General features: G+C 40.7%; 2 protein-coding genes across 3 annotated transcripts; both read right to left on the bottom strand.

Moving 5' to 3' along the window:
• Nucleotides 1-56: 56 nt before the first annotated feature.
• Nucleotides 57-7,258, bottom strand: lamp1a (lysosome associated membrane protein 1a). Its single transcript, XM_086180951.1, has 9 exons — nt 6,852-7,258; nt 3,722-3,828; nt 3,414-3,633; nt 3,166-3,327; nt 2,865-3,076; nt 2,629-2,754; nt 2,474-2,540; nt 2,229-2,396; nt 57-1,079 (listed from the first exon to the last, which is right to left on the bottom strand). The coding sequence occupies exons 1-9, from the start codon at nt 6,895-6,897 to the stop codon at nt 940-942; spliced, it is 1,248 nt and encodes a 415-aa protein (XP_086037077.1). The 5' UTR covers nt 6,898-7,258; the 3' UTR covers nt 57-939.
• A 774-nt stretch (nt 7,259-8,032) lies between these two features.
• Nucleotides 8,033-20,073, bottom strand: cul4a (cullin 4A). 2 transcript variants are annotated; one of them, XM_086180931.1, is made up of 20 exons: nt 19,419-20,073; nt 18,363-18,478; nt 17,728-17,831; nt 16,922-16,991; nt 16,743-16,816; nt 16,510-16,672; nt 16,333-16,422; nt 16,122-16,204; nt 14,665-14,732; nt 14,287-14,405; nt 14,018-14,210; nt 13,769-13,873; nt 11,443-11,553; nt 11,012-11,097; nt 10,817-10,924; nt 10,528-10,641; nt 10,326-10,431; nt 9,786-9,958; nt 9,555-9,707; nt 8,035-9,464 (listed from the first exon to the last, which is right to left on the bottom strand). In XM_086180931.1, exons 1-20 carry the CDS (start codon nt 19,558-19,560, stop codon nt 9,369-9,371), a joined length of 2,274 nt encoding a protein of 757 aa, XP_086037057.1. In that variant the 5' UTR covers nt 19,561-20,073; the 3' UTR covers nt 8,035-9,368. The 2 variants fall into 2 exon arrangements, with proteins under 2 accessions (XP_086037066.1, XP_086037057.1); XM_086180940.1 differs by lacking the exon at nt 16,743-16,816 and having other exon boundaries at nt 8,033-9,464; nt 16,510-16,710.
• Nucleotides 20,074-20,866: the final 793 nt, after the last annotated feature.

Raw genomic sequence — 20,866 nt, 5'->3', positions numbered from 1 at the left:
TTAAAAGTAAGTACTTGGGTCATTCATGGTCATCGGGTCATATGATGTCAGTAGTGGTAATAAGGATGCCACTCAAGTAGTTTGATGGATAGAAAGAGAGGAAGTAAGAGGGATTCTCATTTTTTGCTGACCACCATAGTTATTAATTCCACAGCTATTAATTACTGTTGTTTTGTCCGACCCCTTTGTTGTTTAGATGAATGTATTTCTTACATTAACAAAGCACAACTGTTGGATCTTTGCTTCACTAGCAGCTAGTGAGTTAATTCTAATTTTGTTGGCTGACAGTTGTTGAAATGCATGAATTGCACACCACACTCGTCTGTATGTTTTTCAAATTGTAATGAAGCAGAACCGCCTGGATGGACTGAAGGGTCAGTTCATGCGTACCTCATGCTGATGGGGTTTAAATAATGCCAGCATCCCAGCCAACTTGAAATAGCTGAACACAACACGCTGTGCTTCAAGATTTGAATTCCCCCTCATTCTCATCAGTTAATGAGATATTCAATACGTATTTATAAACAACTGCACATCTAAAAAACCCACAGCAGATCAAGCAGATTCAACCATGAACTAAAGGAGAGAGAAACAAAAACAGGACAGGGCGGAATAAAGCCCAACAGCTGAGGGTGGACTTGCTAATGAAGACTCAAACCACCTCAGTCCTGGATCAGGTGACGGCTGGGTCCTCTTGGGCCTTGTCATGAACCATCTGAAATTAGGTGGTGTTTGGCTTTGCTTTATCATCCACAGAGAAGTTGAAAGGAAAGGAAAATATCCAGAGGTCACATAGGATATGCAAACACATGCACGCCGAGTAACATTTGTTTCCATTCACTAATGTTCGCATCTGCAGTCAATGACTTTCTCATTCACACACTCTGGTTCATCTCTCCACCATGCCGTCTGTCAGGTTCAGTTAGAGGAGGGGTCCGTTCAGATGGTCTGGTACCCAGCATGGCTCCTCTTCCTGCCTATTAGGTATGCAATGAGGACGATCAGCACCAGGCCTGCCAGGGCTGCTCCCACAATGATGGGGATGAGCATCTGGTCTTGATCCATCTGACACTCCTCCGCTGGAGACAGACAGGAACAATGACAATGATGTTCAAAGTTTTGGAATTGAGAAATGTGATTTACGTGGAGTAGCTGTTGACCACTCAGCTGTTGGCCTGAAAACGTGGTTACGACATGTATGACAACCAAGATTTACAAATGTAAATTATCTTACAGGGGCTTTTAAGGAAAATGAAAATATAATAATTTATTTTTCTTTAAAATTAGTTGAGACCACCGATCATTTCTTTTGTCAGGAAATAGACCAGCAGGTCTCAAACTACCACACACAAGTTGTGTTTGGGACCTGTGAGTGCACTGGTTTTCATTTCAGATGCGCCATGTCAGCTGCATCGTACTGGTCTACAGAGTGAGGCCAACGTTGGAGCGGCTGACAGCTGAAATGCACCAAGCACAGATGTCAAGTGACATAGCAGAATGCTTTCATTATAATCAACTGAAGGGGTTTTGGCCCACCAAGCACAGACTTGGCAAACACTGAATAGAACGACCTGAGTACAATCTCTGGGAAAATAATGAATTATTTCAAATATCTCACTGAACCAAAGGCAAAATGTGGCAGCAACTTTAAGGGTTATTTTACTACTACTCTTACAAGTTCATTTATCTTATCTGAAATAAGTCATCTTTCCCTTCTCTGAATAAGCCCCAAAGCAGTTGTCTCTGTCTGACCCTTTACTTGATTTATCTAAAGGATATATCATGTGTATTAAATCACTCAAACATTTTCGGCCTTTCAGTTCATCCACTGTCTAAAATGAGCGATTTTAGCTGCAGTCTGTTTAAGCCCACTTTTGACCAACCAAAGGAAGGAAGCCTGCCGAGGGGCATCATTCCTGTATTTCAAGCGCTTTATAAAGACATCTATGACGAGCTGATTTCAACCCCCTCAAAAAAGGTGTTCCGAACAGTCTGACTGTTACAGACTGTAACATGATTTAACATTATAACATTACGTATATGAAAGATAAGGAAAGCCAGCCAACCACTATTATATGTCACTTCAAGTTTATTAAAAGGCTAAACTTGTTTTGCACTTGCTGTAGGGTGTCATTTACTCCTAATGTACTGCGTCATCGCTAACTAAATGGAGCTGGAGGACTCAAGGGCTGTACTGCAGCAGGAATGATCAAAAAAAGAAACTATACCTGTGGCAAACTGGTTGGTAGTAACTCCAAAGGGTTGAACCTGCAGTCTGAATGTGTTGAGAGAGAAGGTTGGTACCACAAGCAGAGTTTGCTCAGCGTTGCACATGTAGGAGCGGCCCAGTGTACTCCGCAGGTAGTCCAGACTGGTGTTACTGGCTGAGAAGGGAGCTGAACAGAGGACAAATCTTTGTAATCAACTGTAATTAAGTAGATCTGAACAAAGACTGTGCGTGCTTGTGACATACCAGTCATATCAGGCCAATTAGCGAGCAGATTTATTCCACTCAGGTGGTACTTGCTGGTCGTGGAGTTCTGAAGATGGGAGGAGAGGGTTTGATTAAACACATCCACACATGAGGTGTTTGCGTGGTCATAATTCACCTGAGAGGGATGAATTTACCAGTGTGAAGGTAAAGTTGAGCGTGGTGGTTCCCTCCTGTGTCAAAACTAAAGTAGCACTGCTGGCTTCACATGATCCTGATGGATTTGTTCTATTGGGAGAGAGATTGAAAATTTCTTGGATAGTCTGAAAAGCAGATAAAGACAAAACAAGTTTACAATAAGTCTGTTTCAAGGTTTTGACTCAGAAATTGATGTTTTAATTATTCTAATTGGATTGTGAGTTGGATATCACACCTTATTCTGTGACATAGAGAAATGGGAGACATTGAGCTGCAGTCCCATGCGGGCCAAGAGACAAACGGTGCCGTTACTATTGCTTATTGAGTAGGTTCCCCGATCAGGTGGCCCAGCTGGTGTTGGTGCTGTAACTGGTGCTGAGGTGGTTGAAGTACTGGCAGTGGTAGGTGGAGCTGTAGTAATGGACTGATCAGCCATGCATACAGTTTCTGTAATCAAACAAACACAGCCAACAGCTTAGATAGAACTCCTGTGAAGCCGCCCACTCACAGACACGTGCACATGTCAAGTGTCGTACCGCTTGAACTCAGATCATTTCCCGGCATGTACGCCTCCAGCCTCATATCAGAGAATGTGACTGTTTCTCCAGCAACTCGAACAGTGGTGGCACTAACACAATGGTAGGTGGTATTGATGGCTGCCCAGATCCCAACTGATGCTGACACTACAGTGACCACATCTAAAGAACAACAATACACAAGCATTACGCTTTAAACATATCAGACAACAAACTAACTCTGCAATGTGCTGGACAGTTGCTTTCACCAGAGCTGTTGGCTTCAGGAAAGATAGAGGAGTCGCTGAGGTTGTACTGCAGTGTCAGGTTTGCAACACTGTACAGACTTCCATTGGTTGAGAAGCTCAGCCCCAGAGCGTGGCCTGATCCAAAGACTGCTACCAGCCACGGTAAGCTGCTGTCTGTGCCGCATGAGCTGCTCCCTGAATCCACTGTGGTAGAATCAGGCAGAGACACCTCCACTGTTCTCTAAGAAAGTGGTAAGTTCACATTAATTAAACACTGACAGTATACAGGTGAATCAATTCTTAAAGAGATGGACATCTGCTGTACGTACTGTGCTGCTGGAGGTGTTGTATGTGATGGAGAACAACGCTGAGAACTCGGCCTTGATGCAGGTGGAGTTCCCATTTTTCACCTCAAGGGTAACAGCCTGAATGCAACCTGGAAAGGGGAACAGTTTTTCTTTTTAAATCTAAATGTTTAAAAAAAGTATATCACTTCTAGGATCAGTGATGCTCATTTTGGAAGTCAGACCACGATTCCTTGAATCAGTTACACCTGTGTTTAACCTGCACGGGAGAATCAAAACACCTCCTGTGAAAGAGGCTTTATTACAATACTAAAAACATTGTAAATGGTATATATATATATACACACACACACACACACACACACACACACACACACACACACATATATACATACATATACATATATACACATATACACATATATACACACACACACACACACACACACACACACACACATATATATACATATGCTGCTTCGCTCAAAATATTGGTACATGTTACAATGAGATCAACGTTGTGTTGTTATTCAACTGTGCATTTTTTTAAAGCACAAGTAAGTACTATGTGTGTCATCTGGTTTTCATTTGATGTTCCTGGTTAGACAAAGATTACAACATAACCTCAAATCACATTAATCCATGTCCTATATTCTCAATAATGCAGTTCACTAAAAGCGCCACCAGGGGTCCGCAGACAGCTGAGTGCCACAAACACTTGGGACTCTCTTTCACTAAGAACTGGCAAGTTTATTACTCAGAAAGGCTCCAGGAATCCTTAAAGAATTACTAAGGACCACCTTCAAGTCCATCGTGTACTTGTAACTCTTATGTATTTCTGTATGTGATAGGAGCGGAGTTATTGTAACATGTTTTTTCGGGGACAATAGTCACTATTCAGGATATATGGACTTATCAGCTTCACCTCTATCACACAGTACAGTAGGGCAACACAGCAGTTTCAGTATGTGCTTCACACTTCCCAGAAAAGAAGCTGATTTATCAGAGGGACTTCTCCTTAAGTTGACTTTCTACCAGCACAGACACCGATACTTCGTAGAGGCATTGCATTTATCTTCACATGCTTTAGTTCCACGATAAAGGAACTGCCAGTCATGTGGGATCATTAAGATATGACTTCCTGATTAGAGTGGAAAAATAACCTCCAGGTTGATAGCCAAATTTAATACTAAAAACAGATTTGCAATTGAAAAATTACTTTATCATTGCTTACTAAAAGACAGATTTACTTTTGATTGTGAGTGAGAGATGTTAGTTTCCCACCATATTACTGATATTAATGCATTACACAGTTATTACAATTGACTGAATTCTTCCCTCTCATCTCCCCTGATCAGCTTCTCATCCCAACTACAGCTTAATACAACATCTACTTCACTCTTTTTCAACAACACTGTTCCTTCCCTGCTCCCTTGCTGAAACTTGACCTAGCTGTCACCTCAATGTTCACCCGGTAAACACACAACAGACAGTTTGCAAAACACTGCAATCAGATCCACAGCCCGCTGTGGCTACGAAGATTTGAGCTTCAGACAGCAGCCAAAGACATCAATAACAAAACATACAAGCCACCAATGTTTGTGTCTTGAAGAAAAGCTGGGGTTCAACTCATCAGGTGCAGCCAGGTGGATAACAAAACCTGGTTGCACTTATTTGCAAGAGTGATCAGCTTTTAAACCTGCATAGTAATTAAAGACCATGCTGTAAATAGTCCGTGCAGGAGTATGGACTGACTATTTTCCTGTGTCAACGTGTGTGTGTGTGTGTGTGTGTGATTGTTTGTGTTCACAGCCATTACAGGACCCATACCATAACACTATATACTAACAGAAGGCCTCTACTGTGCTGTGTGCAACACAAAGCAACACACACACAGCTCTCCAAATGACATAACAATGAAGCTGATCTGCTACTACACAACATTAACAAAACCTGGGTGTTAAATTACAATAGAGTGAACAAAGTCTAGGGGTTTCTCTTGCAACTCTGATCAGTTTTCACAGCTGACCTTTATATTTACTAAAAAACAATCCCATCTGAAGCTTTTAACTGGCTCTAGACACAAATCTTTGTTTCCACTGTCTATCTGCATAGTTTTATCAGTGGGCTGATTTTTTTTTTCTCTACTCAGTAACCCAGAAGGAAAAACAAATAGGTAAAACATTGTTCTGAGTAAATTGTTTAATATTTGATTTACCAATTTCACTTTTTTCATTCAGTTCAGTGAAAGCCTGCTGGGAACTTGAGACACTTCAATATTCATTCAAAAATATGTTTTAAGAGTTAGTAGTTAATGCACTTTTACAGAAAAAATATACTATATTGAATAACTTTTCTATTAGACACATTTATTAATCAATTCAAAATGATAAAATACTTTTAACATCTCCCAGAACCAAAGGAAATAAGAGGCTGCAGTGCAACGTCTTACAAATCTACAGTTCTATTCTATTATTCACCGAAATTGCCACAACCACTGCAGCTACATATCAGTCGCCAAGAGTCAAGACTCTAGTATCGAATTCCCTGGCTTTCTAAAAAGCGGAATCAGCCCAGAAAACAAAATATCATTCGATCTCTTTTCCTGTTGCTTTATTTAGTTGATTAAAGTCAATTTTGAGCGATTTTAAAGTGGGTTACCTCAAATAAATAACAGCCTAGCTTAAACCAGGCGAACCAAGTTACAGTAGTATGTATTTATTCAATGAGAATCGGGCTTCAAAAATGGCTCAAGAAACTGTCAGATTTAAATGTCCGAAAATTAAAATTATAATTTCATAGCGATGTTATTCAATAACTGCTAATTCGACCCAGCAGTATTAAATTTATAGAGTGAAACATCTCTTAGAGCTCTAAAATTGTCAAATTCAATAAGCTAATTTGTCACCAAATATTTGCCTGTTACTTCAATGCTGGCCGAATAACTCTGTGCTTAACATGCATATGTTGGTTCATTTCTTCATTAAGGGTTGCTATCAATGATGTCCATTGCCGTGTGAACTCTAGCACGTTAACAAACTTCACGTTAGCAGCTATGCTAGCGTGGTGCGGCTAGGCAGGCGGCCCGTGTTGGGTATCGTGACGCCGTTTGGACCGACACTAAGCTGAGCAGCAATAGCCGCGAAACACTCACCCAACACTGCAAACCAAGAGATGATAAACACGCCATAGAGTTTCATCCTTTCAGCCAGGTCACAGCACAGGGCTGACTTTACTATTTTTTCTCAGTATACAGACGCGAAAATCCCGTCGAGGAGCTGTTGTTGAGTCGCCGCTCCGGGCGCAGGTGGGTCGACTCCGCGAGGCTTCACTTGACTTGACTGACCGTTACAAGCTAGAAGCGTCACTTTACCGCTGGCTTCCTGTTGTTTCCGTTTCTCGGCGGTGTTAAATAGAGGTTAAATCTACTGAATGTCGGTAAAAGCCAGTCGTGACGTTAGAAAGGCACAGCAGACCCGGTTACTCGTCGTTGTGAAAAGAATAAGCCATGACTCGTCATGTGAACTGGAAGCATTGTCAGCTAGCCAGTCACGTGAGACCGCCTCAGTTCAGAGAGCCCTACCAGGGAGATACTGGTCACTGTCCACCGCGCCATAATTAACACATAACGGGACGGATTAGAATATTTACGTACAGCAAATACGAGAGTACGCGGCTTTATAACATGCTACTATCTGATAAATATATGTTCCATATTACGAACTTACATAACAGTATTAGAGGTGACACCAACAGTGTCTAGACATGAATGACAGTGCACATCCAAGAGCACGATTACAATGCAGATAATTTCGTACAAGTAATTACAATATTTTAAGAGGTTAAAACAAACATATACCCCTACCCCCAGGTTTCCTTTCCTATCCCAACACTTGCACGTTGAATTCATATTAAAGACTATAATTTTAAACTAAGCAGTGGTGACAAAGGGTACACTGCACAATGTGTAATAACATCCACTCACTTCAAAGTCAGAGATCAGTATAAGTGGTAAAATGTGAACGACCACAGCATACTATTTTACTTCATGGGAGGGCATGAATATTCACACACACACACACACACACACAGTGGTATGAGGGTTGCAAAGTGCTTGTGATGCAGGTAGTCAGCTGATACTTTCATTAGTTCACGAGGGTGTGCAAAACCCTAGAAGGAACGCAGAGGCTGCCTTCATACTTGTGTCCAAGACTTACCAAGATCCCGCTACATTCTCCTCACATCACTCCCTCCCATTTCCTTGTTTCAAATTGAGACCATAATGGCCGGCAAAAAAATCTCATGACACATTTATTGTAAATGAATTTCACAATCTTGTAAAAGCTGTGAATTCCTTCTGAGATTGTGAAAGCATCAGCAGACAAGCTTTCATTCTCATTTCCTCCCCCAGTAATTCAGTAAAATCCTGTATGTTGAAGTGTCATTATGTTCCAAGTTGGACATAAAACATATCCAGTTTTGTAACTGCAGCATAGAGACATTTTTCTTGTTAGGGTTGCCTTAAACACTGTTATTTCTCCACCCTTTAGCTGTTTCATACAGGGTTCATACACATTTTTACCAGATTTTCCATGATTTTTCACTGCCTGATGAAAAATTGAATGGACATGCATTCTCTGAAACATTGGTATACAGATAAGATTAAAATCATGTCTAAATGTACCACTGTATATTATTCAAAACATATATTCACTAAAAGAGATGTTCTGAACCTCATACATACCAATATTATGGTACTTATGAAGTTAAAGTCCGTGACTTTCGTAATTGTCCGGCTTCATTTATTTTTCAAAATTATTATTGTCATTTTTAAATTCTGTGGCTTTTCTTCTACCCTGCTGATAGACTGAGGATTTGTTGCCGACAACAATTTGCAATTTGCAACAATTTGCTGTCTAAAAATCACTCATTGAATCATTAAATATTCATTTATTCAGATTTAATTTTCTCACTCTTAAATAGAGTACAATCTGATCTACAAAAAGTTCAGCACATGATATTAGACATTTGGACATTTTGTTTTAACATATGATACCCATAGAAATTCCCAAGTGGTTTGCCGACATGTCTTTTTGCTCCCTCTGACACAAACACATCTCTGGCCCTTCTCAAGTCCTCTGCCTCCTGTTCGCCATATCATTTGTTTCTGCAACCTGCCAATCACTCTGCAGTTAATTCACAAGGAGACGTTGAAGAAAACAATAATACAAAAAACTCAAAACTCAATTCAACACAAACCAATTATAGTACAAAATGTGATTTTAGAGCAACGTGGTGGAGAAAAACAAACAAAAAACAACCCCCCAGTCAGAAGGGGGTGAAAAAAAGAGAGGAAAGTGCTTATTTTCAGTTGAGTTTTGCATTAGCAGATTTTGTAAGTCACATGAACAAACCGGATTGCTCCTCCAGCACCACCTTGGAGCAGCGGCGCTCCCACTGCATCTCAGTGGGACGTGAAGCAGCCTCTCGCCTCTCTGGAGCTCTGAGGGACCTGGGCGCTGCTTCCAGGTTCATGAATGGAGGAAAAGATGGGCACCGGAGGAGAGTTGGGTGGCTGAAGGTCTATCATGCTGCTTTTGGGGGGGGGGGGGGGGGGGGGCAGCCACACGCTTGCTGTGAGGAAAGCATGGTAGTGAAAGAGGCTCCGCCCTCAGGCAACATAGTGGTACTGGTTAGGAGTCTCCTTGTCACGCTCCATGTAGTCTCTGTCTATGAGTGACTCGATGCGCTTCTTCAGATCTCCCGGCTGTGGAGAGAAGAGCAGGTCAGATGCTGGTGTGCTTCATGAGCGTGTTCACAAGAGGAAACATGGAATGGAAAACTTCAGATGAGTCACCTTGACAGGGAACTTCAGCTGGTTGTAGAGTTCTGATACCAGTAGGTTGTGGCTGAGGGTCTTCCTCATCTTCATGATGCGAACCACAGCTGCATCGATCTGATACTGCCTGTCCTGAAACACACGCTCTGTGGTGCTCACCTGCTCCTCCACCTACAAGGGAAATGTGTTTTAATGGCAAAGGACCCTGTGGTTTAGGAAAGGGAAAAAAAACAGGAAAGGAGCTTGTACCGTTTCTTTCATTTGGATCTGGTTGATCTTGATGCGGAACAATTTGTGTTTAAAATCATTGTTGAAGTTGAAACGGTCTCCATCCTCCACGTCTTTGCCCCGCGGGTTCTTGTTGAGGACACGTGCTTTTCCACAGGCCAGGGACTGCAACGTACGCCTGAGCTCGCCCTCCTCTGTAATAGACAAGGAAGCATATGACACTCCCCTGACCCGCCCACTGCCCCACCTCACCAAACACTTCAATATATGGTGACTCAATTTGTACTATTTATTCAACTGACAGTCATATGAACTTTTACTGCTAACATGAATGCCAAGAGACAAATCAAATGTGATGTATTTTCCAAATAAAAGTTTTGTGGTTCACAACAAATGATTGTAGATGAAACACCATATTATGATGAAACAATTCTGCACTGTATTTGAGTTCAAGGACACTCTTAACCTTGAAAACATACTGATTGAAATTACTTATTGTCCAGAGTTTGTCTGAGCCCAAGTCAACGGAACAAAGCCCATATGTAAAGCAGCCGAACTAACCTATGCCTGTGGCTGTGCGGATCTCCTCCATGCTGAACTCCTCTCCCTCATTGAACATCAGCAGCACCAATGTCTGGAACAGAGACACCTGCAGCTCTTTCTTTCCCTGCAAGAAGAGACGGAAGGTGGGAAGGTAAATGCAACTCAGGTGTGGTCTGCAGGAGTACTTCGGAATAAAAGACACAATGATTTCTCTACTGACCTCTTTGAACTCTGCCTTTAGGACAGCGTGGCCAAGTGTGGGCTGACACTGCAGCTTCCTCCCACTGTGCTTCCCTAGGTAGAACACCTTGAACACTTCCTGGAGTTTTACCATCTTCCAAAAGAGAAGAAGAAAAGAAAAATCATCACTAAGATGAGACAGCAGTCATAACCAGTGGAAGGTCAAAAGCCTGACGGTAACCAACAAAAACGACGGCTGAAAAGCAGCGTTATTTGGCGCCGCTCCTTCAACATTCATTTGCTGCTCAGAGACTAACAGAAACACTAACCTCTGTAGGCAGGTGGACATCCATGGGAGTGTATGAGGGCCAGTAGCCCATCGTGAGGATGTTGACGGTAAGTTCTATGTTGCTGGGCTCGCTCTGGTTCTGCATGTACTGAGCAGACATATAATAACTTTTACAATTTTGCATTAAATACAGTACATTTTCAAATTACACATATTTTCACATGACCACATGTACCTGTTTGAACTGGATCATAATGTCTTTGGATAGTTCCATGTCCTTGAACATCCCCTCAAGCTTGCTAGTAAAAGCTGCTCCACATTCTGGAGGAAATCAGTGCCACAAATATCACCACCAACACACTTGTAGGCTCTAAGAATGAGCTGTGATGGAGCTCCAGGAGCACACTTCAAATCTCCAATGGGCAGTTCAGTGTAATCAAACTATTTCATTGTCTTAAATGTAGACAAAATATCAGAATATGATACTTGATAATACTGTTACAAAAAGGATATGTTAATTCAAAATTATACACATCTTGAAACTGACATTCAGCCTACCAATCTTATTTTTTTCTAGAAATTGTCCATCTATGAGTTAATCTAGGATTTTAATAAATAACAACTGTTCAATTGAAGCACTGTGATATCGGACGACTGGAGATTCACCATGTTTGAGCTTGGAGAGCATGGACTTCTCAGCATCAACAGAAGCACTCTTGCCAACCAGCAGGCGTTTCGCCAAGTCCTTCTTATAAAAAGCTTCAAACACATCTTTTCCTAAAGCGGGAAATAAAAAAAAAATACAATCAACAAGTGCAGCAGGAGTCAATAATAAGCACTACCGATTAACCAAAAAAAACCAATAACTCTTCTTTGCTTGCACACATATAGACCATTGACTGGGTGAAAGTCTGAATAATCAATGCTTGTTTCAGTTATTGATACCATAAAGTACATAGCCGAGGTATCCTGACCTGCACCTCTCTGAAAACGTAACCACGTGTCGACAGCTTGTCACTGGTTCGTAGCATGACGTGACATATCATCATTCCATCCTCCTCTGGTCTCACTTTCCTGCATTTTATTGATTTCAGTAAAACTATTGTTAAACTTTATTAGCTCATCATTAGCTCTCTACACAGTAGCCTAATCATGTGACTTACGCCTCAGACCCAGCGCACAACTTCAGTTTTTATTCAGTATATTGCCAATTTCCCCACTGAGGGACAAATAAAAGTTTATCTTAACTTCTCTAATATTATGATCCCACCAGTTACAAAAGCTCTACAGTCATAGACAGAAGTCTTGTCGCATGCGGACAAAGTAATTTAAAATGCCGTTTAACTTTATTTCTTATCAGTCAATCATTACAATAAATTGTCCATTTTAATGTAAAGGGCTTTCACATTAATAACCATTATTAACCAAGCTGTGAACCATCAGGATACATTTTGACTGTTTTATTTTGCACCCAGTTATTAATGCGAAAGCCCTTTACTGGGTGCAAAATGAAACAGTCAAAAAGTGTCCTGATGTTCACAGCTAGGAAAAGGCCATAACATCTGTTTTTGCAAGGATAAAAGTCTTGCTGTGTCTTTAAATGTTTCAACCAATCACAGATTAGAGCTCCACCTGTGACAAATACTGTAATTAACACATTCCCAGCTGTGTATGAAAAGAACCTCAGCACACCAGACCTTCACGTGAAGTGCAGTCTGACCTCTGACAACACGCCAAAGATTCAACCGCAGATCAGAGGTGCTGATCATCAAGAGCCTGAAGACCAAGTCTGCTGCTGAGGTGGCAGACATCTTCAGTGTATCCAAAAAGTGGAAAGGATTAAAAAAAAAGCAAGATTGAAGAAACTGGTGAGGTTCACGACAAGTCCAAGTCAGGCAGACCCCATAAGACAGCTGTTCAAGAGGACCGTTTGTTGGCCAGCCCCTTTTTCAACTGCAGCAGAGATACATGAGAACAGGCCACCACAAAGCCCCGTGTCTACAAGAACTGTTTGTCGAATTCTCACACGCAGCGGTCTCCATGGCCGAATTAGCGCTCGCAAACCAGCATTAAACAGAGGACAACAATAAAACGTGTCACATTTGCCAAGGCCCACAGCTTGCAGAAAAGATGGACAGTTGAAAGGTGGCAGACGGTTGATTTTTCTGATGAATCATACTTTGAACTGCATCCTAAAAATAATGATGAACCTTACTGAGCATGTCTGGGGGAAGATGAGGGAGGAGACTGGAAAATGTAACCGAAGAATCTTGATGAACTCTGGGAGTCTGGCAAGCCTGCTGTCTTTGCCATTCCAGATGACTTCATCAAGAAGTGATTTGAGTTGTTGCCATGATGTATGGATGCGGTCCTCCAAGCTCATGGTAGTCGTACTCGATGTTGATGTTTTTTCCCAAGGGACCGTGACTTTCTGATCTGATGTTGTTGTAGCATGTTTATGTATTCAAAATAAGGTGTAATTTCAACCGTATGCGAAAAGACTTTTGTCCAAGCAAAATCGGACCTTTCTGTCTTAATTAAATGATAAAACTCAATGAATGACACACGATTTTACTTTGGTATAATAAGCAGAATCTAAAGGCCTTTGCCTTTCATGTGGGTCATTTCTGATTTCAATCAGTCAACTACTAATCAACTAATTTCTTTTTTCCTATGGAAAAGCGACAAGACTTAGTCTCAGTTGCTCATTTCTAGCCGTCTTGAATACATAGTATTAGTTTTGTAGATAATGGTCCCATCTTGAACACAACAGATGTAAAAGCAACCTATTTCGTTATGTTTAGGTACAAGTTGCTACCATGGCAACCAGTCTATGCTTTGATCAGATACATCCCTCACTCGTCTCCAGCTCAACTGTTTATCAGTAGCAAAAAACTAAGCTAGTGAGGGCAACATTGCTGTTTTGACATCTCAAATGTGTCAAAGCACAAAGAAATGGGTTGGGTCTTTGTTTAAAAGCAGTTTAACTAACCGTGTATGAAGCGGAAGATTATCATGATCTTGTCCAGGATTCTCTCCAACTCCTCCTCTGTAGCTTCTTTGTTCCCAGCTCTTAACTTAGAATCCACATATTTAGCTGAATAGGAGGCAACAACCAAGCAAGCTGTAATCCCATGCTGGATCTAATGAAAACAACTGTAAAATGTGCTGTGGAAAAATGATTCAAGGGTAAAAAATTGCTTTAAAAACCTGCAGACTGGTAGAAAGTTGCCTGACTCACCGATAAGTTCAGCAGGTTTGTTGGGCCTCTTGTTGATAAATGTCTCAAAGGCCTCCTTCATGGCATTGATGAATCCTTCGTTGCGTACAAAGCAGCTCTGAACCACGTTGTCCATCTTGTCCTTAAAGTCCAGCAGGTCTTGCACCATGTCCTTGTCTTTCTCTGGTGAGCATACGATCTCTCCACCGTAGGACTACAACCAGGAAATTCAGAGCATTGAGTTCAAAGGACTGTTTCATACTGAATGTTTGATGTGGTACATGTATTACCTTGATGTAGTCCCTCCAGAACTGCAGCAGCGTGGTAAGTCCTCCCATCACCTTGCTGAACAGTTGGTAAAGGAGGGCCAGCTCTGTCACACGATTCTCATCCAACAGAACGCTCAGACCTACCACAGAATACAGCAAATACATGGGGAGGAAGATATTTTAACAGTAAAATGTACTACATCTGCAAAGAAACAGCTGCAAAATGAGGATGGATAACAGTGATGGAATTTGAAACATTTTCAGCAAGTAGCAAAATAAATAAACCTGTTTAAGATTCTGAACACAAACAAACAAAAACAGTACATGATATACTTTGATGGTGGAATGTGGTGGAATATAATGAAATGGTCATTCCTGATCAGAAACACACACACTTACCCTTTTGTAGTATTGCCGTCATGTGTTCTTCTAAAAGTTGTTTCTCAATACAGCTGATCAATGGTTTCCTGTGAGAGAACGCCATCGTGAGAAAGAAGGATCGACAAAAACGTGCTGTAAATTTATCATACATACACGTAGTACTTTCAACACTCCAGTTGTCCTGTTAAACCTGGTTTTAAAATGTGTCTCATATCCAAACTGTAGCTATGATTTAACCTGACTACAGTATAAATATCATACAGGCGATGTATGGAGTGGACAAGTAGAGGCAGACCCACAGGAATTCTGGGACAAATGCTTGACAGTTGGCCAGAAATCTTTGGGAGTAAACCAGTGCAGTAACATGTCGCATTAAAATGTCCTTTTACAAAGAAGCATGAGATCTCCCCTCCTGGACTTGTAACACATTACAAACAAATATGGCTCAGGCATTGATGGATTGCAACTAAATGAAAAGCTTTAGAAAAAGGGTTGAATAAAGGTTGTGGTGTGGTTGTGGACTTGGTGTTGGAACTAACAACGTTCAAATTCTGATATGAGAAGAGAACTTTTTCAAAACCCAAAGCTTGAGACCTATGAGGAGACATCTTCAAAATGAAGTCCCATGTTGTAAATGCAAGCACACAGCTGGCTGGCACTGTACTTGTTTCTGTATTATAATAAAAGTAAAGTCCATTTAGCAGTTTACACATCACTCAATAAAATAAGTACATGTAAATACAACATTCTGTCTGGGATTTTTTTTGGTCATTAAGACTCCCTGTCTTAACTGCTGGTATGAGTGGGATGAGAGACTTCAGCTCTGTACATTACAAAGTAGCTCGTGGATGCAAAACACCAATGCTCAGCTTGCCTCCATGTGGCTGTCAAAGATCTTCTTGTTAATTTGTATTCAAAAAACACAAACTGTCAGTTGGACTTTTGCCTGTTTCATTGACTTTGATTGCTTTTTATATTTCAAATGTCCCGCATAACGGAGAGTTGGATCAGATACATCAAATACTGGCCAGTCAGCGTGTTTGACAAGCAAAGCCATTGGGATGAAATGGACATCGAAGCATAGATTACTGTAAGTGCTACAGCAACAGTGTTTTGTTACTAACAGCAATGTTACAACCAACTGGGAGAGACCAGTGCATTCTGGTGGTTTTAGGTTTTGGTTTTTTTTTGGTACTTTTTAAAAGAAAGGGAAAAAAAACGAACACCACAACACAGTTTCTATGGTTATTTAAAAATTATTTGCATTTTCCTGATGTATACACAGCCCAGTTTTATAAAAAGACCATGCTAACAGAAATAAAATGACAGCTCTATTATAGTAAATACTTTGATTATTTTTCCAAGGATGTGATTGATTACAGAGATATTACTCATTTGACTATGTTTAAAAAAAAAAGTCTTTGAGTCATATGTTAAAATAACGTGATGAAATATAAATGGCTGGAGAGTATTACTGAGTGCTCTGGTCGAGGTAGCTCAGGATACGATCATTCTCCTCCTCCAAACGGCGAGCAACATGGTGCAGGTACTCAGGCACCTGATAACGATAGGCACACACATACAGAGCTTTAGTCATTGATCATCATCAGGTTGCTCATGAATAATGGTGATCAGATGAGAACGTGCTAGAAAATCACAGGTCCATCAGTGCTCCGTCTCACTCACGTCTCTCTCCTGCATCAGCCGCTGCCCTTCTGCTGCGTACAGCCGATTGGTCTCTGTCAAAAATCTCTCCTCGAATGATTCTTTATAAACCTTGAAAAATGCCACATAATCAGACGGTAAAATCAGATACATTCAGTCCATCTACTGGAAAACTCTGGTAGACAGACAATCAGATACCTGCAGGTCTGACAGCATTCCCAGCAGGCTTCTCAGCAAACTGCGGTCGACAGTTTCGCCATTCCGCTCAAGCTCTATCTGCTCCAGAATGCCGTCTACTGTTCGCTTCTGTACAGCACTGTCACTCACAATGTGGGCACGGAACAGTTCCAAGCCAGTGTCCCTGAAATGGATCAAGATCTTCAGCCTCCCTAAACACACCTCAACAAACAGAGTGCAAACTTTGATTTTACCATATGGATGGGAGTAGAGAGCTCTGCAGCACATATGTACGATCCAAGAAGAGAAAGATACTTCGGATCATTATCTACACAAAAGAAAAACAACATGTCTGAAGATAGGATATAGATTTTTTACTGACAGTTTCAATAAGCTGAAAAGAATGTACATATGAAAAAAAATCCACCCTTACTGTTTGCCTGCAGTGATCCTGCCAGCAGCGATTCATCCTCTTCAGGAAGGAAAGGTTGTCCAGAGACTCTGTGAGCTTCACATTAAGGAAAAATCTTCTTCCCACTCAAGTCAATTTCATCAAGGTTTGGGAGAAAAAGCAGCCACAAACCTCCTGTGGCTCGTCAGCAAATATGATTAGCTTGAACTCAGTGGCTTCATGATTAGGTTTCAATCTAGTAGCGTTGATAGTCAACTGTACTGATCATCTAATATGCCTGAATCCATTCAAAGTCCCCTGAAGAGTTTTATAAAAATATGTTGATTAGTGACGCTGGGTTATTTTTGAAGCTGCAGTGTTATCATAGAGTGTGTGACATAACTGACAGGGACAGCCACTTCCCATGTGAAAATGCAGTACAAATGTCAGCATTGCAAGATATTGACCCCTTGTGAGAAAAGAGTGCAACATCATTTAGCTGTGCCAGAGGAAAGTCTAGTCTAATGCTGTCAACACTGACTAAAGTGACTCTGGCAAACCTGAAATAATAGGTTTGTGATTTAAAAAAAGACCAACAGAATCCTGAACAGACCTAGACTACATCGCTGCATTTAACAGCGGGCCAACTGGTGTTTGGTTGACATCCAACCACTATTTTAGTGCTGGCTAAGACAGCCTTATGAGGTGAAACACAAACTGTCCAGCAAGTGTCTCTCTCTTGAAATGCATCGTGTTCATTACATAAACAAACTTAATCATCAAGTCACGCTATTCCAACGGGTTCAACACATCCCATACCTTCCTTGTTTTAGTATACAAAAGGATATTCTCTGAACTGGTGGATCTGGGCCTGAACATGGTCTTCACAGACCTGCCGGAGCTGCTTGTACAGCGTGGGGGAGACTTTATAGGAACACAGGTTTTCCACTGCCTTCAAAAGGGAGAGATGACCAGAGACCAGAACAACAGATTATTCAACACATCCACTTAAACAAAAACAACTGAGGCAACATCAGGGCTACTATAATCATAAAGTAACATAAATGTCCTTGTGTGCGTTAATTTAACATAGTTTCAGTTATTGTTTAGTATCAGGGGACAGTAAAATAAAACCATGTATCTTTAAAACACTAAATATATATCCAATTAGACAGAACCTGATTCAAAAGTATACCTTTACAATGTTTAATTTCCCCACAATGGACTGAAAGAATAAATGTTAAAAACGCCACATTATCCTACATGAACACATGCCGTGTCAAACTGTTTTGTAAAAAGATGTTATACATGACAAGATTAGGTGTTTTGGTATTACCAGGCCTGTTATCTTGTAAGAAGGGGATTTTAGTTGATGCACTGCATTGAGATAATGATGTCATCAAAATATAACATTAGACAAGGGCGTAAACAAAAGAACATTAGTACAACCTTTCTGCAAAAAAAACCCCAAAAACAAAACAACCTGATAGAGCTCTTCTAGATTGTACTTGATGGAGGTGCTGTTCTGGATGGCAGCCACCGCGTCTCGCAGCTTCAGCCATGTGTCCTCAGTATAGTTCTCTGCTAGTTTTGGCCTGTCTGTAACAAACAAAACAACAACTCAGAACAAACAAAAAACACAGACAATGTTACTTTTAACATGATCATCTCCACACAACATTTTATCATGTGTGTTCATCAGGCATGAAAGGCTACAGTCCAGTTCAATTGTTCAGACTTTATTCAGCTCCCTTCAGTGTCTACGTGCAATTTCTATGAAAAAAATTTTTTTTGGAAAACTCTGCACACCTAATCTTTCTCTATTTCTGTAATGATTCAATACAAATAGAGTGACCAATGTCACAACTGCATAATTTGTAAATTGGAGAAATATATGTTCATGTGACATTCATTGTTAATGATCATAACCATTATTACACAGGAAGCAGCAAATGCTGCACCACACAATTTGAACCTGAAGCAACGTAAGTAAATAAACAGTTTTATCATGGCTTGAGGCAAAGAAATCAATTACTCTAGAAATCTGTTTGATCATTTTCACTTCATTATTCATTTGTTTTATAAGTGGCAAAAAATTACTTTATTCTAAATAATGCATGTTTTAACTTAACTTGGCAAAAACATGGAATATGAGTGTATTTGAGGCCAATGGGATCCAGTTCTAGAAACAAGGGAATGTTTCTATTTTCTTTAATTATTGGAATACTATGCTCAATAAATAAAGGAAAACCAAATACTCACTGTCTTAGAAGTTAAGTAATAGCACACATGAGCTTGGAAATATAAGCACAAATAAGGAGCTCATGACAATGAACAGTAAATTGTTGACTTTCGCTGAGGACCGATTTCATCAATACAAACTTGGAGATGGGAACACATGACAATGACTTGGCAAGAGAAACCTTTTTTTTTTTTAAACAACACATATAATCAAGGATAATCGGTCAGACAGTTTGTGTCTTGTAAAGACATAACACTCATTAGCTGATGCTGCTGAGAGAAAACGCATTGAGGATACCTTTGAAATTCTTTATCACTAGTTTCCTTGAAGCGCCAGTTTTGCCCGAGGTCACAGTGGAGGTCCTGGCCATCCCGTTGGTGTTGTTCTCCGTTAAAGCGGAGAAGCCGGCTCTCTTGTCCTGTCTGGTGTCCTCTGCCATTATCAGATTAGCGCTATGGCTAGTCGCTCCAAGGTTCAAGTGGATGGGTCAAGTGTTTTTGCTAAGTTAATGTTGGATTATTCCAGCGCCTATTTGACGTTACTGTCCGTAACACCGCCTTTGTGTTGAACCTGATGTCTTTGGTTGTCAGCACAACTGCTACTGTGTATTTAAAATACATTTACACGCAAGCCCTGACTAATGTTGCCTTAGCGTTACTCAAACAAATAACATAACTACCGTCAGCTAAGTAAACAGACAGCTAGCTAGCAGTGTTCCTGAGACTGCAGCTCACTTTAGCTTCCCCTCGAAACAATTTTTCTTTGATGCCAATCCATGCCACTGTTGACTAATTACAAAAATATTAATGAGTTCTAAATCTAGCAACAATAAAGTAAATCGTAGACCCAACATAGTTAGCTCTGGTGCAACCGACCCATGTTATTGGTGGCTTTCTTTACCTAGCTAGCAGGCTAGCACAACAAAATGGCTTTCTCAGACAGTTCGGTTGGACAGGTGCATCCTGGGTGAAAAGTGGCAGGGTTGCATTCAATGACAATTCGAACACTTACAAAGTCCACCCCCCCCGCCACCTCCTTGCTATCCACTCACTAAAAATATGCAATTATCAATATTAAAAAGTAAGTCAGATCATTCAACACCAAATCACAGCCTCTCAACCAGTGATTTAAGTCAAGAAAAATTACTGCAGCCTTTTAATTTAGTAAATTCAAATATCTTCAGCATTCCACTGGCTGTTCAATAAAAAATCATAACAAATGAAGCTCTCCTCAAAGTGCACATCCATTCAACAACTCCTGTATATTAACAAAGCTAACATTTGAGGCATGATGCATCACAACAATAGACCTTGAGAAAAATCTGAGCGTTAACAATATTACCAACATTTATAACAGCCTTATTGTGAAACATAAAAACATAGATACATTTCATAATTGTTCAGTCAGGGAGTTCTTATCAACAGCTTAATCCAAGTTTATTAATAAATTATATCTTAAGTCATTTTTAAAGGATGTGCTATTAGACAGTGGTACCTGGTTTGGTGTACTGTTATAGCAAATATTGTGGCTGGAATATTGTGGTGAGCATTTCCTGCTTTATATTTATATAATGTACTGACAAATTTGTCTTTATTATGCATTTATCTAGGGGCGGCACAGTGGTGCAGTGGTCAGCACTGTCGCCTCACACCAAGAGGGTTCCAGGTTCGAGTCCTGGCTCCAGCACAGGATCTTTCTGTGTGAGTCTCCATGTTCTCCCTGTACCTGTGTGGGTTCTCTCTGGT

The sequence above is a fragment of the Aulostomus chinensis genome, chromosome 2 (genome assembly GCF_037954235.1).
Source record: "Aulostomus chinensis isolate RoL2024-O1b breed Wild chromosome 2, RoL_Achi_v1.0, whole genome shotgun sequence".
In the NCBI taxonomy this organism is placed as follows: domain Eukaryota; kingdom Metazoa; phylum Chordata; class Actinopteri; order Syngnathiformes; family Aulostomidae; genus Aulostomus; species Aulostomus chinensis.
Note: the sequence above shows the minus strand (reverse complement) of the source record. Positions and strands in the feature narration are given on the sequence as shown.